The sequence below is a fragment of the Urocitellus parryii genome, chromosome 4 (assembly GCF_045843805.1).
Source record: "Urocitellus parryii isolate mUroPar1 chromosome 4, mUroPar1.hap1, whole genome shotgun sequence".
Classification (NCBI taxonomy): Eukaryota; Metazoa; Chordata; class Mammalia; order Rodentia; family Sciuridae; genus Urocitellus; species Urocitellus parryii.
Genome location: NC_135534.1, coordinates 60,757,964 through 60,775,362, shown reverse-complemented (window position 1 = coordinate 60,775,362; position 17,399 = coordinate 60,757,964). Strand labels below are relative to the sequence as shown.

Sequence of the window (17,399 nt, the reverse complement as noted above, 5' to 3'; positions counted from 1 at the left end):
TCAGATACCTGAGAGTGAAGCAAAGAGATCAAAACAAAAAGCTTGAGAGAAAGATGTGATCGATACATGGAGGGAGGAGGAGGTTCTAGATTTTTATTCATCCAATGTTGAGGATCTGTGTGTCAGGCACATTGTGCTAGCTGCCCAGGCTATAGCTGTGAACAAAAAAGTCTGATCTTAGAGAGCTTAACATTCCAGTGGGAATATTCAGACAAGGAAGATACATATCAGGCGGTGAGAAAAAGAAAAGGCTGGTGAATATGCAGAGAGTGATTCCATGGTAGCTGCAATGTACATAGGCTAGACAGAGCAGACCCTTCAGATAAGGAAAATTTGAGAAGTGAGTGAGTCACACAGATACCAGGGTGAAGGGTCACTCTTGCAGGGGGAAAAACAAATGGAAAAAATTCATAGGCATAGTCTGTTTTCATGCTTTTCACATTGAGAATGTATTTTGGTGTTTTGGAAGGTCAGACAGATGATGGCTCACACAAGGCCTCTTCTCTTCAGGGTTTCCTTTTGTCCTTCCATCCAATAGGAGTAAGAAAAAATAATAATCATCACTCTGATATGGGTGGAAACTGGTGTCTCATATGAGTTGGGGTAAAAAAGAATGTTGGAAATTAGAATGAGAAGTTTGCCCCAAGTGTCGGACCTCTATCCTGCACAGGATAATAAACATCTCCTTTCTTAGCCTGAGCCTCTTCTGTTTGTTTGTTCTTTTACCTAGGATTCCATAGCAGGACAACCTTTGAAGCAGGGCTGGACAGGCAGGAGCCAGCAAAGTAGCTACAATGACTTCAACAGTTCTGGGGGACATCCGCGATGAGGTGACCTGCCCCCTTTGCCTGGAGCTCCTGACCGAACCCGTGAGCACAGACTGTGGCCACAGCTTCTGCCAGGCCTGCATCACAGAGAATAGAGAGGAATCAGAGATGAGCCAGGACAAGGAGCGCAATTGTCCTGTGTGCCAGACCAGCTACCAGCCTAGGAACCTCCGGCCGAATCGGCACCTGGCCAACATAGCGCAGCGGCTCAGAGAGGTAGTGTTGTGCCCAGGGAAGCAGCTGCAGGTAATTCTTTGTGCACACCATGGAGAAAAACTCCAGCTCTTCTGTAAAGAGGATGGGAAGCTAATTTGCTGGCTTTGCGAGCGTTCTCAGGAACACCGTGGCCACCATACATTTCTCATGGAGGAGGTCGCCCAGGAGTACCAGGTGGGAGCCCGGGATAGAAGGAGGACAGGGAGGAGCAGGGTCCTCGGCAAGTTTTAACTTGACATGATGCTTTGATTTAACTTCTTTGTAGTCCACCACGCCCTCACCCTCGGTTTACCCAAAGGATGAGCCTAGAAAATGCCTTCCTGGTCAGGGGTGTAGACTTTGTCTTTTCCTTTTTGCACAAGATTGATTAGAATGAGCTGCTGGGGATAAAAAGGAAGTCAGTGGATTGAAGGTGGGTAGTACATTGGCAATGAAAGTAAAGGAGTAAAGTTGTTTTGTGGTCAGATTCTTTGCCCAGGAGAAAGATAACTGGCCTATTCTTGTTGATCTCCAACCCTGTGTATATAAGATGATCTGGCTGTCTCAATTTTTCATCCCAAGGTAGGACAGCCTCCTTCTAAGGTCAGAATAATCTCTGCCTAGTTTATTGCATGTCTAGGTACTGACCCTGTTACCCTGATGTGTTTCTTCCAGGAGATGTTTCAGGAGTCTCTGAAGAAGTTAAGGAAAGAACAGCAGGAAGCTGAGAAGCTAAGAGCTTTTATCAAAGAGAAGAGGGCATCCTGGAAGGCAAGAAAGATTCCTCCCAAGGGTATTATAGGAGCAGAGGGCAAAGGAGTCCTGGTTTTGTCTGTTCCTGAAATTATGCCTAGTAGCGTTTCCCTTCGCCTCATCCCTGGCCGCATCCCTTCCAGACCAGAGCATTTCCCATGTGCAGGGGGACTCAGATGGAGTTATATAACAAACGTACCAAAAGTGAACCCAGGTCTTTGGAACAGTCACCTAGCAGAGGAACCAGGGCTAGAAGTAGTCCCAAATTCATAATTCTGGTTCTTATTTTAGTTTGGGTTCCTGGGAATGCCAATTTAGTCATAGGCCAATAATTAACGACCTTATTATCCCTGGAAGCAGAGGCTGGTACAGAACCAGGAGAGGCTAGAGAGGCTGCCCTGAAATCTAAACCTTTATGGAATTAGTCTATATCTAAAAGGCTTAGATAAGGCATCCTGGGGCTATTGGTCTGAAAACAAGAGAATGGAGAAAAAAAAGAAATAGCTACCACAGATCTGTACCTGCAGGCATTTACTGTCTCAGTGAGGCTGGCCCAGGAAAGCAGTGCTGAACCTGCCTCCCCCATCCCCTGTGGAAGAGACCCTCAGCTCACCCAACAGCAACCCCTTTTTCTTCCTTGATACTGAAGACTCAGATGGAGCCCGAGAGACAGAGGATCCAGACAGAGTTTAGTCAGCTGCGAAGCATCCTGGACAAAGAGGAACAGCGGGAACTGAAGAAGCTGGAGGAGGAAGAAAGGAAGGGGCTGAGCATTATAGAGAAAGCCGAGGAGGAGGTGATCTACCAGAGCCAGTCACTGGAAGAGCTTATCTCAAATCTGGAGCATCGATGCCAGGGCTCAGTAATGGATCTGCTGCAGGTAAGACTTAATGGAGCCTCGAATGTGAGAGTCAAGAAAAAGAGAAACCAACTTTCCTTTTTTTCTGGGAAACAGAACCAACAGCTTGGTAGGGGTGAGGAAAACTAAATCCTTTGGCCCAATAGTGCCTCTTCCCTTTTGAATGGCAAAGCATAAGGTAATTTTTAAATTTTAATTTGTTATATATGCCAGCAGAATGCATTATAATTCATATTACACATAGAGAGCACACTTTTTCGTATCTCTGGTTGTACACAAAGTAGAGTCACACCATTCGTGTATTCATACATGTACTTAGGGTAATGATGTCCATTTCATTCCACCATCTTTTCTACCCCCATGCCCCTCTCTTTCTCACCCACCCCTCTGCTCTATCTAAGTTCATCTATTCTTCCCATCCCCCCCCCAATCCCATTATAAATTAGCCTCCTTATATTAGAGAAAACATTTGGCATTTGCTTTGGGGATTGGCTAACTTCACTTAGCATTATCTTCTCTAACTCCATCCATTTACCTTCAAATGCCATGATTTTATTCTCTTTCAATGCTGAGTAATATTCCATTGTGTATATATACCATATTTACTTTATTCATTCATCTACTGAAGGGCATCTAGTTCGGTTCCACAGATCAGCTATTGTGAATTGTTCTGCTATAAACATTGATGTGGCTGTGTCCCTGGAGTATGCTGTTTTTAAGTCCTTTGGGTATAGACCAAGGAGTGGGATAGCTGAGTCAAAAGGTGGTTCCATTCCCAGTTTTCCAAAGATTCTCCATACAAAGCATAAGGTAATTTAGAGAACAAATGCTATATTTTTATTTATTACTTATGAAGGGCAGTCTGAAAGTTAGTTTGATATTGTGTGGAAAGACCTCTTATATCCAGTGATACTCAGTTGTTTCTCAATCCCCAGATTTCCAGGGAGAACATATCAAACCCTGTCCCCACTTGAAAACCACTGTTTTTCAGGCACCTCCTGTCTCTGTTGCTATACTGGGAATTTGCTCAGTTTAGTCACAGGAAGATGCATGCCAAGCTCAGGTTCTTAGAGGATATATAATTACCAGCCCTTCTTTGCTTTTACTCTCTTCTCTAGGAAAGAATCATTGAGCAAGTTGCAGTAACAGATATTTGAACAGGTTTTGGGGCTGGTCTCTGGTCTAAGTGTGGGTGGTTTGGAAGAGTACAAGGTATCCAGCCTGGAAAGATTTGATGGAGGAATTTGAACTGAGACTGAAACTTGAACTGAGTTGAAACTTAAAACAGTTGGTTACTGCATGGAATGATGAGTAGGACTAAAGAGTGGGAGCCAGGTAGACGTATCTTGGAACCTTTAGGCTGTCCCTTATTTTTTGTTCACCTTCTTGCTTCCCTTTCACTCTGCCTTTGCTGGTGAACTAATTATTTCTTTACTTATTCCTGGGTGCTAGCATTGGAATCGTGGAATAGTAATTTTCCACCTTATTGGAGCTTTTCCTCACTCACTGCTTCATTTCATTCTTCTTATCATTCCACCCTGTCTTTGGGGTCATTCAGGTATACACAGCAGAAATTAGAAAGTCAAATAGGAGGCAAGTGGTCAATTCTGCTGAAATGAGCCAGGAAGTGGCAATTATGAAGGTGACTGACAGGTGGCTAAAAGAAGGCAAGGGGGTGAGATGAACTGGTATGGTCAAAGAGGAGATGTCAGATGGATATATGGTGGCTTTTATGACAGTATTTTGTCTATGTTTGGGGACTAAGTGGCTGCTAGTATCATTCAGGAGGCTTATATAATCTGCTTGATGATAGAAGCCTCAGCAGAAGTACAGATTTTGATAATCATCAATACATGTATGTCAAAATCAAGGCATGGTTGAAGTCAGCAAAGGTCAGGTAGAAGGTCAGAGAAGATAAGGTTTGCAAGATAACCTTTTAAAAGACTCTGAGTTTGCATTTGCAGTAGCCAGAGTAGAATGTCTCTCAAGGTTAGGAATCATGACTTCATCATTCCCAAGGCACAGCATGGCAAATAATAGGTGGTATAAACATAACATCACACACACACACACATAATGTAAAAATAAAGGAATAATGACTTGTCTTTGATGTCTTCACATGAGTACTAAGGGTCAATCTGCCCTAAGTTTTTGTCTCGTTTGTGACTATATTTCTTTTGCATCATGACGTGGTAGAAATGGGCTGAGAATATGATCTGTTATGCCTTGGCTTAAACTGTCTTTTTCTTTTCTAGGATGTGAGTGATGTCATGCAGAGGTATGTGTAGAGAACATGAGCTGTTTCCGTTGTGATTTTTATTTTCTTTCTCCTCCCTATTTTCTTTCCTCGTCCTGTGATACTAGGGATTGAACCCAGGGACACTCTACAACTGAGCTACACAATCAACCTTTTTCATTTTGAAACAGGATCTCATTAAGTTGCTGAGGGTCTCGATAAGTGGCTGAGGCTGGCCTTGAATTTACAAACCTCCTGCTTCAGCCTCCCAAGTTTTTGAGATTACAGACATGCATTGCCATGCCCAACTTTTGATTCTCCTGATTAACAAAAGATCCTACTCAGATTTGTATTGGAGTAAATGGGAAAGAGGGGGGAAAAAGTCTCAGAGAGGGAAGATTTAGTACTGTGATGTCTTAAATCACTTGTCACATGAAAATTTGGGGATTGCAAAATAAAGGGAGCAGATTCCATGATAGGAGAATTTGAATGATGGGAGGAAATAAAATTGTCTGCCATTGAGAAGTGCTGTTGCTGACAATAAAGGGTTATAGTGTCAGTGACCCCTGCATACTCTGTGTCACATGACTCCTTTTCCACAAACCTCTGTCTCTGCTTTCATCCCTGGTTAAAGCTACCTCAGCATGCACTGGGATGTTCTTTGCCTCTGCATTTTATTGAGGGAAGTTTCCATCTGTGTTGTTTGCATGGGTTTGAGCATTTGCTCTTGGGGCATGAGCCTTAAATTTGCCTTTCTCCACTGGCTTTGGTATAGTCCAGGCCTTAGCACCCAGTTCTCAGATTTCCATTTGTCTCAGTTTCCGTAAAAATATAGACCTGAGACATAAGAAAAGAAATAGTTTTGGTCCCAGAGCTGTTTTCTTCTCCATCACATAGTATAGAATCTTATCCAACAAGATGACAGATAGCTAAATTTGTCCGCACACCCAGCACCTTCAGGCTCCTTATAGACAATGAAGCACAGAGTCTATTTTCACTCAGTTTGAAGGTGAGGACATCTTGTTTCTCCAGGTGTAACATCCCTAAAGACAATGAATCCTAAGATCCTGTTTTAAAAGCCTTCCTGCTGGGCATCTAGCGGTGCTAGGGCCTGAGCCCACAGACTGAAGGAAGCTCTGCATTGGGCACTTCCAAAGCCCCAGGAGCAGATTCCTGGGTTTTACCTGTCTGCTCTGACATCCGTAGGCACTCCTGGTGGACCCTCTGATACAGTACTGATATTTTAAATATTTTGTATCTTTATTTTAGAGATAGCAGAGGATTACCTAGCCAATATTCTCCTCAATTCCCCACTATCTCTAGGAAATAGGAAAAAGAAAAATCATTGCATTTTATAAAAATAACAACAGAAAAACAAAGGAACATGAGGCGTTAAGAAGTTAAATTCATCAATAGGTCTGAGAGGTGAGGGAGACAGAATTGTGGAGGAACCCAGGGTCACATTATGGAGCTCATAATGTCCGTCTTCCCTAGGAGTGAATTCTGGACCCTGAGGGACCCCCCAGCTCTCCCTACCAAGCTGAGAAGTATGTTCCGAGCCCCAGATCTGAAAAAGATGCTGCGAGTGTTTCGAGGTGAGGAGATGTAAAGAAAGAGTTTGGATGTGGAATTACTGTAGTGGTAAGAAATAATGAGGATAGAGGGTGTAGTTGCTCTTGGGAATAGTGGTGAGGAGGGATGACACAAAGTGAGGGACGTGTTGTACTAAAGATGTCATTCATGCTTAAGGGAAGAGGAAATGACCAGTTCACAGCATTCCCTCGCATTCTGCTCAGTCTGGTAAGGGGAGAGATGTCAGACCCAAGAACCTTGGTTCTATTCAATGTATTTCACTCTTTATCTTACAGAGCTGACAGATGTCCAGAGCTACTGGGGTGAGTGGAAACCATGGCCTCTTTGAGTTGACCTGTCTGCTGCCCTTTCACATGTTCCACACCCCAAACAAATTCACACATTCTCTCAGGTCTGAGACATTCCTGTCCCCTATCACCTACTTCCAATTCCTCCCAACCATCTCCTCTTTCCCTTCTTTGTGTCACAGGACCCCTATGCCCATTCTCATCTGCTGATATTTGTACCTTTTCCTACAGTGGACGTGACGATGAATCCCCACACGGCTAATTTAAATCTTGTCCTGTCGAAAAACCGGAGACAGGTGAGATTCGTGGGTACTAAGCTGTCTGAGACTTCCTGTCTGGAAGAACATCATGACTTTAGTGTCCTGGGCTCTCAGCAGTTCTCCTCAGGAAAATACTACTGGGAAGTAGACGTGACCAGGAAGACTGCCTGGATCCTGGGAGTGTGTAGCAATCCCATGGGACCTGCGTTCTCTGGCAGCCAGTTTGCTAACAAGCAGAATGCCTATTCCAGATACCAACCACAGACTGGATACTGGGTGATTGGGTTACAGCATAAACATGAATATAGAGCCTATGAGGATGCTTCCACTTCCCTGCTCCTCTCTATGACAGTGCCCCCTCGCCGCGTTGGAGTTTTCTTAGACTATGAGGCTGGCACTGTCTCCTTTTATAATGTCACGAACCATGGCTTGCCCATCTACACCTTCACCAAATATTACTTTCCTACTGCCGTTTGTCCATATTTTAATCCTTGCGACTGTGTAGTCCCCATGACCCTGCGTCGCCCAAGCTCCTGAGCATTTGGCTGCCCCCACTCACAGCTGAGTAATAACCTTCACCCCGCAGCTCATCTGCATGAGTCTCCTTTCTGATCAGTTTTCTGTGTTCTCACTCCTTTCCTGCTGAACATACACCCAGTGGTGATGTTGAACATGTTTGACAAATGTTAAAGGAGGTCAGGGGACCTTTCACTATTTTATCATTAAGCAGACGTCGTATTTGATGGACATACAGGGTCAACTTAAGAAATTCTCTTCTATTAATTGGCTTCAAGTTTTTGTACTAAATGAAAAACTGAATTCAACAGATATCCTGAAGTTATTGAGATAATTGTCATTTTTATTCTGCTATCAGGGACAAGTACATCAGTTTGTTTCAGTTGTTAAATCTACCATAAATTTCTGAAATAAATTATTATTAATCATTAGAGGCAAATAAACCATGTGTCATTATTGCTAACATTTTGTTTAGGTCTTATTTTTATCTGTTATATTATATATTAATTTTATATTCTTATGATTTCTTTTAAAAAATGCAATAATGAGCAAAGAAATTATTGTGTAATTAAATGTAGAATCCAGTGCTAAATACAAACCGTTGTGATTTCAGTGGCTTTAAATTCAAAATGAAGAAAGAAATTGTAAATTCATCCTTCCCTCTAACTTCTACCATTAACTTTAGACTTGACCTAAAAATTTAAGGATAAGCAAACAAAAAATGATAAAGAAATATGCCTCCCAAGCAAATTAAAATTTAAAAAAAGTTGAGGGGAGGATGACAAGAAAATGATCAGCCTAATAAAGACTCTTCTCTTGGAATGGGAGAAAAAATGGGAAGCGAAAATATAATTAACACACTTTGAGGAAGAGGGTGATTTTTTTCCCCCCATTACTCCATATCCCCTTTTCTTTATGCCTAGCACAAATAGCAGGTATGAGCCACTGTGATTTTGGTGGAGGGGTGCCATGTGCTTTCTTTTTTGTTTTTGTGCTATATGTTTTCTGAGTCAACTATAAACATATTATGAGGTTAATGGGTGGTAGAAGCTGTCTGTCACCATAGCCAGGAGCCACTAGTGGAGTTGAGCACCTTGCATGTGACCAGTCTGGACTGAAACATGCTGTAAGTGTAAAATGCATACTAGATTTTTGACTAAAAATAATGTAAAATATCTCACTATAAACCTTTATATTGTATATTGCAGTGATTATATTTTGGATACATTATGTTAAATAAAATTTATTATTCTGTTTCATTTTCCTTTTTTAATGTTGATAACTAGAAAATATAAAATTACATATTTGGCTCACATCATATTCCTACTGGACAGCTCTGGACAGGACTCTGTGATCAAATTTCTATTCCAAAGGGAGCCCTGGTGTAACAGCCTATGGACAAATGTTCATTAAAGAGACACATTTTGACAACGACCCCTCCCCCCAACACACACGTACACACACACTAAGGAATTTTTATAAAGGGTAGTGGCAGAGGAAAGAAATTCTCAATATATCCCAAAAGTCAACTTTTGAAAGATGATAGTAAGGCAAGAGAATATGCAACTACTGCATTTGGCCCCTGCCTTTAAGCCTTAGATCTGTTGGGCACTTGGAGCTCCTTCATGGATTGAGAAAACACTAATTCACCCTCAGGACCAACTCTGATGTCTAGGATAAGAAAAATCCGCTTGTACTAGTTGGTTCTAGTGTATAGTTTCATTTGGGAGATAAATCTGTGGAAGGTCAGAGACCAGATAGATACTCCTCATCCTGATCTGCATGTCAATTGGAAGAAATAGGAAGGAGATAAGAGTGGGAAGACCAGCGCCCAAGGGGCTGGTGGAAGTTCAGGGAGAAATCTCCCTCAGTAATTGTTGCCTTCCCACTTATTTTCCCATGCAATAGCTCCAAGATAAAAGGATTGACCGGCTCTGCTCTACCTACAGAGTAAAGCTTAAATTCACGTGGAGAACCAAAAGACATCAGTCAATGACCTTAAATAATTATAAAAATAGAAGTAGTACCTGAGATTCTGGGGAAGGTTTGCCCAAATAGACTTAGGGAAAATCATTAGGGTAAGTTGGCAACATTGATCCTTCCCTGTATGGGAGGGAAGAGGTTTTCCTGACCTTTGCAATTTTTGGTGTGTTAGAGTAGGATAATGTACTCTAAAAATAAAATTCTATTTATGTATAATGGATGAAATACTGAAGAAATTTATTTCTTGCTCATGTAAGAATTCTAACATGAGTGTTAACTAGTGGTGAGTGTCATTGTTCCATGTGGAATTTATGGACCATGTAGGATTTCTTTCATCCTGTGGCTCAGTCATACCCAAGGACCATATTGTTAGCATCAATATGGTGGAAGGGTTAATAAAATTCAAGGAGGCAACTTGCTTTTTAAATGCCTAGTTCATATATGGGAGTCATAATTTCTGCTCATTTTTTGTTGCTAAAAATAGTCATGTGGCCATACCTAACAGAAAGAAGGGTTTTCTTTTTCTTTCTTTCTTTCTTTTTTTTCTTTTTCTTTTTTTGTAATCATATACTATCAAATCTCAAAAGAAGGAAAATTTTTGGTGGAGACACAGTAGTCTGTCACAAGGGAACCCTAAACTTTCTTATTACTGAGGACTCAGAATCCCAGTTCTTTGTGGAGCTTTGTTCATTCCATCCCACAGCCTATAGTGTAGTTCTTAAAAGAGAACTCTGTGGCCAGAATTCTAGGCAAATGACAGTTTTCCTAATGTTTCCTAATAAGTGAGTCTTGGCTAGAACTGGTATTTAAATTTGATTCAACTTAAAAGGATAGATTGTGAGTGTGTGTGTGTGTGTGTGTGTGTGTGTGTGTGTGTATAAGAGACAGGAGCTTTCTTAACATCTTTGTTTTGATACAATTTAGGTACTTTTCACATATTTTAAGTATATAATTTGATAAGCTTTGACTGGTGAAATCATGACCACCAAGACAAGAAAGATATCCATCACCTTTAAAAACTTTCTCCTACTCTTTGGTAATCCCTCAATCTCTCACCCCACCATACTCCTATCTTTCAGCAAACATTTTTCTTTTTATCATTATAATTTGCATTTCCTAGAGTTTTTTTTTTTTTTTTTTTTGAGGAGAGAGAAAGAGGAGAGAGACAGAGAGAGAGAGGGAGAGAGAAAGAGAGAGAGAATTTTTTTTTTAATATTTATTTTTTAGTTTTCAGCGGACACACATCTTTCTTTCTATGTGGTGCTGAGGACCGAACCCGGGCCGCACGCATGCCAGGCGAGTGCACTACCGCTTGAGCCATATCCCCAGTCCCTCCTAGAGTTTTGTATGAAGTGAATCACACAATTTTATCTGGTTACCCCTATTCACCAAGCTGTTGTTTGTATCAAGTGTATTGCCAAGTAGTGAATAGACAACAATTCATCCATTTATCTGTTTTGTAAGTGTAGGTTACTTCTAATTTTCGACTGCTACAAATAAAACTGTGATAAACATTTGTTATAAAAGTCTTTCAGTAAACGTGATTCTTATTTCTTGGTTATATAGTAAAGCTAATGTTTGGTAATAAGTATGTAGTTAATTTAAAAAAATATAGTGGAGCGATTTTGTAAAGTGATGGTGCCATTTTACGTCTTCTCAACAACATATCGACTTCAGTTGCTCTACATACTTGCAACCACTTGGTATGATTTGTGTTTGATTTTGGATATTCTTTCTTTTTTAAAAATATTTTTTTAGTTGTCAATGGACCTTTATTTATTTATTTATATGTGATGCTGAGAATCAAACCCAGTGCTTCACACATGCTGGGCAAGCACTCTACCACTGAGGTACAACCCCAGCCCAATATTCTAATAGAAGTGTAATTTTCACTTCTTTAATAACTTGGGATATCAAACATTTTTTATGTGCTTTTAGCCATTTGCATTCCTTCTTTGGTGAATTGTTTCTTCAAACTCTTTGCTCATTTTTAAAATGTGGTTGTTTATTTTCTTAGTTTTGAAAGCTTTATACACTGTTGTGACAAGTCGCTCATTAAATATGAAATTTACAAATATCTTCTTCCAGTTTATGGCTTGCCTTTTCATTCTCTTAATAGTGTCATTCAAAGAGTAAAAGTTTTTGATTTTGATGATGTTCATCTGGCAGATTTTTTTTCTTTATAGATTAGACTTTTAGTGTTTTATCTAAGAAATCTTTCCTAATCCAAGGTCTCAAAGAATTTCTCTTGATTTTCCTCTAGAAATTTTTTAATTTTAGATTTTACTTCAGACAATGGCTTGTATTAAGATAATTTTGTTTTAAATAGTGCAAGGTGTAGAATGAAATCCACCCCCTTGTATGTATAGATGCACTGTTGCATTACTATTTGTTAAAAGACTGTTCTTTCTCCATCAAATTAGCTTTGCATCTTTGTCATATTGCCACTGATCCTATGTGTATAGGTCTCTTTAGACTTGGTCAGTTCCATTCATCCACTTGGCTACCTTTGCACTGGTACCACATGTGTTGAGTACTGTGGCTGCATAATAAATCTTGAAATCAGAGAGTTGTTTCATTTTTTTTTTTTTTTTTAGACAGAGAATTTTTAATATTTATTTTTCAGTTCTCGGCGGACACAACATCTTTGTTGGTATGTGGTGCTGAGGATCGAACCCGGGCCGCACGCATGCCAGGCAAGGGCGCTACTGCCTGAGCCACATTCCCAGCCCGAGTTGTTTCATTTTGATGTTACTCTGTATTAATATGTAATTTAGGGTCAGTTTGTCAATTTCTGAATTATAGTCTGCTATAATTTTGTTTAAGATTGCATTTTGAACTATTGATTAATTTGAGTGAGAATTGACTTCTTACAAATCTTGAGTAACCTGATCTATTAACCATGTATTTTTTCTACTTATGTTTTTTTTTCTTTCTTCAGCAACATTTTATAGTTTTTAATATATACATTTTTATCATCTTTATCCCATTTCATATTTTGATGCTATTGTATTTATTCAATTTCTAATTTATTATAACTTTCTAGAAATATAATTATGTTTGTATGCTGATTTTACATACTGAAATCTTGCTAAAACTCATTTGTTAGCTTTAGTAGTTTTTAATGCTTTCATAGAATTGATTATATAGGTAATTATGTGACATTTACTCACCATAAAAGTTTTATATATATATATATATATATATATAACTTTCTTGGTGAATAAATGTCACATAATTACCTATATAATATATAAAATTTACATTTAATATATTTATATATTTATACTATATATATTTGTTTCTTTGGTGCTAAGGATTGTTTAACCACTGAGTCACATCCCCAACCCTGTCTTTTAAATTTTTTATTTTGACACAGGGTCTAAGTTTCTTAGGGCCTCACTAAATTGTTGAGGCTAGCTTTGAACTTGCGATCCTCCTGCTTCAGTGTCCTGAACCACTGGGATTACAGCATGCACTACCATGTCAAGCAATATACATAAATAAATCATTTATTTACTCATTTATTTTTTTGAGATGGGGTCTTCTTATGTTGCCTAGGCCAGCCTTGAATTTACGGGCTCAAGTGATTATCCTGCATCAACCTCCCTCACAAATAGCTGGGACTACAGGTATGTGCCAATGTGCCTGGCATGTGTGTGTGTGGGGGGGTGCGTGTAAGGTGTAGATATTTTATAGTCTGTTAGTGTGCTACACTATATTACTTAATTTTCAAATGTTAACCCTTCTTTCTATCCCTAGAACAACCCCACTTTGTCATGATGCATTATCTTTTCCATGTGTTGTTGAATTTGATTGCTAAAGTTTTGCTCATTATTTTTTAGATCTGTGTTCATGAGGAACAGTCTGTAGTTTTTGTTTCTTTTTTATGTCTTTTTTCTGGTTTTGATATCAGAATAATGCTGATCTTGTAGAATGAATTATGCAGAATTCCCTTCTCTTCTATCTTATGAAAGAGCATGTGTACCTTCAGCATTTTTTCTTTTATGATTGGAAAAATTCCCCATTATGTTTTATCACGAGAAGTATTTCAATAGTGAGAATCTAAGTTGCCTTTATCCTAGTAAATGTAGATGCTAGGTTCTCTACAGCTAATTATTTAATATAATCTATTTATTTATATAATTTAATATGCTTCTCAGGACTTTGTGTTGCTGAATTAGGAGCTGAAAATGTTTACAAGAATTATTATAGACTCTCCTATAATTAAAACTGAGAACATTGTTGATACTTCAAACACATATAGTATTACCACCTATCTGAATATTCTACAACAGGAAGACTTGAAATTAAATGGCTAAAAATATGATGTAGTAGTGCATACAGAAGTATTTAGGAATATTTTATTAGATTCTTAATTTAACTATTATTAATTGGAATGCTCAAACTGATTATCGTGCACACAAGGGAATTTTTGCCTATGCCACTGGCTAGTTTCTGTTAAGCAACATACAATAACTGAAATCCCAGGAAGAATGTCAGTAGGAAGAGAAAATTCTAGTGGCAGCAGGGAAATCTAGTGGAAAGGCAACACTGCTGTCCTTCACATTCCATATGCACTTGTTGCCTATGCCAGAGGGCATATAACTGACAAAATTGTGTTTACATCTAATTAATTTGAAGTTGCTCCATCAGTGTACCTGTATTTAGAGAACACAGAAAATCCATGTGACAATTCTACCCTCTAATAAATACATAATCCATGTTTATTTATTTATTTATTAGCTTACTTATTCACAAATATTTATCACACACAGATATACCAAGCTTGGTGCTAGTTTGGGGGGATATGCTAAGAAACTCACAGAGTGTACACACTTGAAGAGAAGACAAACTTTGAAAATGAAGAGTATTTGGCACTTGTGATACGAGTTATTCAGAATCAGAGTGGGCTTTTTTTGTTTGTTTCTTTCTTTTTTTCAACATTCTGTTATAAGGGAGAATCTTGATAGATTCCAAGAAGACAAGGAGATTGAGTTGTATTTTTCATTAGTGTCTGTCAAGCCTCAAGAAGTTTTTTTCTTTTTTTATTCCATGTCATGAAACCATATTCTTCTAGAAATATGGTAGAAATTAAATAACAACAAAATGTTTGAAAAACTTGCAGTTGTAGCTTATGACTTTACTAACCCAAATATTGTCTGTCTTTTCTGGTTTATGTTCTCTGTGACTTGAAAGGAATAATTTTCAGAATGCGAATCCTGATACTTTAAAAATTATTACCAGGTGGGGGTTGTAAACCAGTGGTGGAGCAGGTGCTTAGCACTTATAATTCCTTGGATCCAATCCCCAGCACTACCAAACAAAACAACAACAACAAAATTTGGGGTGTGTTGTGTCATGCCTGTAATCTCAGCAATGTGAGAGGCTGAAGAAAAAGATTGCAAGTTTGAGGCCAGCCTCAACAATTTAGGGAGATGCTATCTCAAAATTAAATTTAAAAGAGCTGAGATATATCTTTGATTTATAATCCTCAGTACTTAAAAAAAAAGGAAAAAGAAACAAGAAAGGAAGAAAAAGAAAAGAAAATCATCACTTTATAAACAATTCCATTGTAAAACAAAATTTTATTGTGATCCTATTCCCAACTTTTTAAAAAAAAATCTCATTGACATACTAGTTTAAAACTGATTTGAGGGGCTGGAGATGTGGCTCAGCGGTAGCGCGCTCGCCTGGCATGCGTGCGGCCCGGGTTCGATCCTCAGCACCACATACCAACAGAGATGTTGTGTCCGCCAAGAACTAAAAAAAAATAAATATTAAAAAAAAAAATTCTCTCTCTCTCTCTCCCCTCTCTCTCTCTCTCTTTAAAAAAAAAAAAAAAAAAAAAAAAAAAAAACTGATTTGAGGTGCACATGATTAGTATGTGCAAGTCCCTGGATTCAATAACAGCACTAAAACACACACACACACACACACACACACACACAAAATGATTGGATATTCTTTTTCCAGATGTAGTTTTTATTTGTTTTAAAACAACGTATTCTCCCTGATGCAGTGGTGCATACCTATAATTCCAGTGAGTTGTATTTTCAGGAGGCTGAGGTAGGAGGTACAAGTTTGAGGCGAGCCTCAGCAAATATGTGAGGCCCCAAGCAACTTAATGACACTCTGTCTCGAGACAGATTATATATATATATATATAAAGGGTTAGGAGTGTGTAGCTCAGTGGTAAAGCACCCTTGGGTTAAATCCCCAGTACCAATCTAAATAAATAAAATAAAAATAAAAAACTTACTCTGATTGGTGTCCTTTCTGATGTTTGATTTAGTGCCTGACAATGTTTTTTGAAAATTATTTGCCATTATTACTTTAAATATTTCTTCTGATCTTTCTTTTCAGAATGCAAATCCTGATACTTTAAAAATTATTACCAGGTGGGGGTTGTAAACCAGTGGTGGAACAGGTACTTAGCACTGATAAATCCTTGGGTCCAATCCCCAGTACCACCAAACAAAACAACAACAACTGATTATCGCGCACACAAGGGAGTTTTTGTCTCTTCTCTTCAAAGTATGTCTCTTCTCTTCAAAGTATTCCATTATGCATATTATATCTTATGAAATTGTCTCTTCTTATATTCTCCATTTCATTTTTCTCTTTACATTTCAGTGTAGAGAATTCTAATGGACATCTCTTCAAGTTCACTGATTTTTCTTTGATCAGTTCCAGTCTTTCTTTCCTTTCCTTCCTCCCACCCACCCTCCAGTCCGTCCTTCCCCTCTCTTATTTTCTTTCTTTCTCTCTCTTATTTTCTTTCTTATTTTTTTGAGACAGGGTCCCAGACAGACCTCAAACTTGCAACTCATGACCCTCCAACCTTAGCCTCCTCAGTCTCTGGGATTATAGTCATGCACCACCGTGCCTGGCTTGATGTCTAGCCTTTTGATGGGGTTTGGGCCACAATCCCAAAATATGCAATCCTGTTTTTTAGAATAGTGATAGACATCAAAGGTATTTTTCACTTCTGTTACACTTGAGCACTTTCCTATCTCAGTTTCCATCTCTCTGATTGCATTACCTGTCTGTTTTCTTCATGGGCTTTTTACATTATATTCCTTGAAGTACTACTTAATTATTTTACGTTCCCTGTCTGATTATTCCAAAATCCATGTGAGATCCCGAATCCTATTGATGCTTAGTTTGTCTCTTCAGTGTTTTTTCTTGCTTTTGGCAAGCCTCCTATTTTTGTTGTTGTTGTAAACCTGATATAATGCATCAAATAAGAGGAATTTAAGAAAGGGCCTTTTTGTGTGAGATTATATGTTATGTGACTAGGAATGGACCTGCATTTAATGTTGGTTATAGCTGTAGGGGTGCTAAAGACTTCCGATTCCTTTCTTATCCTTGCTGTTTGTTACTGTGGTAGTAGGGACTGAACCCAATGCCTGGAACACAGGAGCTACATTCCCAGCCCTTTTATTTTATTTTCAGACAGGGTCTCACTAAATTACTCTGGCTGATCTTGAATCTACCTCAATCTTCTCAGTAACTGGAATTGCAGGTATGCATCAGCCTGTAATTTAAACAGAACACATGAACCTGAGAAATGGTGCCCTCTACTGTCAGGATGATGAAGCCCGAAAATTGCTTCCTGTTTTTCTGTTTTAAGCAAAAAGACCAGAGAAGAAAAGGATCTGGACTTAACATAAAAAGTCCAATGGGTTATTTCACTTAGCCTGATTTTCTCCATTTCCACGTGGAAGCTAACGCAAAATAAGGAAAGATGGAAGTGGGGGAGGGGATGAGATATCATAAAGACATAGGGAAAATCAGTGGAGTAAAAGAAATAAAAGAAAGATAAAGGAAGGAAAAGAAATATGGATTGAATCTAACAGAATCATATCCAATACACATATAAATGTA

The 17,399-nt window shown here is 38.8% G+C and overlaps 1 protein-coding gene across 1 annotated transcript; it reads left to right on the top strand.

Annotated features, from left to right (window-relative positions):
- The first annotated feature begins 770 nt into the window (after nt 1-770).
- Trim6 (tripartite motif containing 6) lies at nt 771-7,587 on the top strand. The gene is made up of 7 exons (XM_026401050.2): nt 771-1,217; nt 1,698-1,793; nt 2,425-2,655; nt 4,890-4,912; nt 6,365-6,465; nt 6,739-6,765; nt 6,982-7,587. Exons 1-7 carry the CDS (start codon nt 795-797, stop codon nt 7,545-7,547), a joined length of 1,467 nt encoding a protein of 488 aa, XP_026256835.1. The 5' UTR covers nt 771-794; the 3' UTR covers nt 7,548-7,587.
- Nucleotides 7,588-17,399: the final 9,812 nt, after the last annotated feature.

Bases quoted from the DNA above. Each gene is read 5' to 3' on its own strand.
- Trim6 (XM_026401050.2), top strand. From the start codon at position 795: ATGACTTCAACAGTTCTGGGGGACATCCGCGATGAGGTGACCTGCCCC. The intron at 4,913-6,364 runs GTATGTGTAGAG...CGTCTTCCCTAG, and splicing joins GTGAGTGATGTCATGCAGAG to GAGTGAATTCTGGACCCTGA. The intron at 6,766-6,981 runs GTGAGTGGAAAC...CTTTTCCTACAG, and splicing joins AGATGTCCAGAGCTACTGGG to TGGACGTGACGATGAATCCC.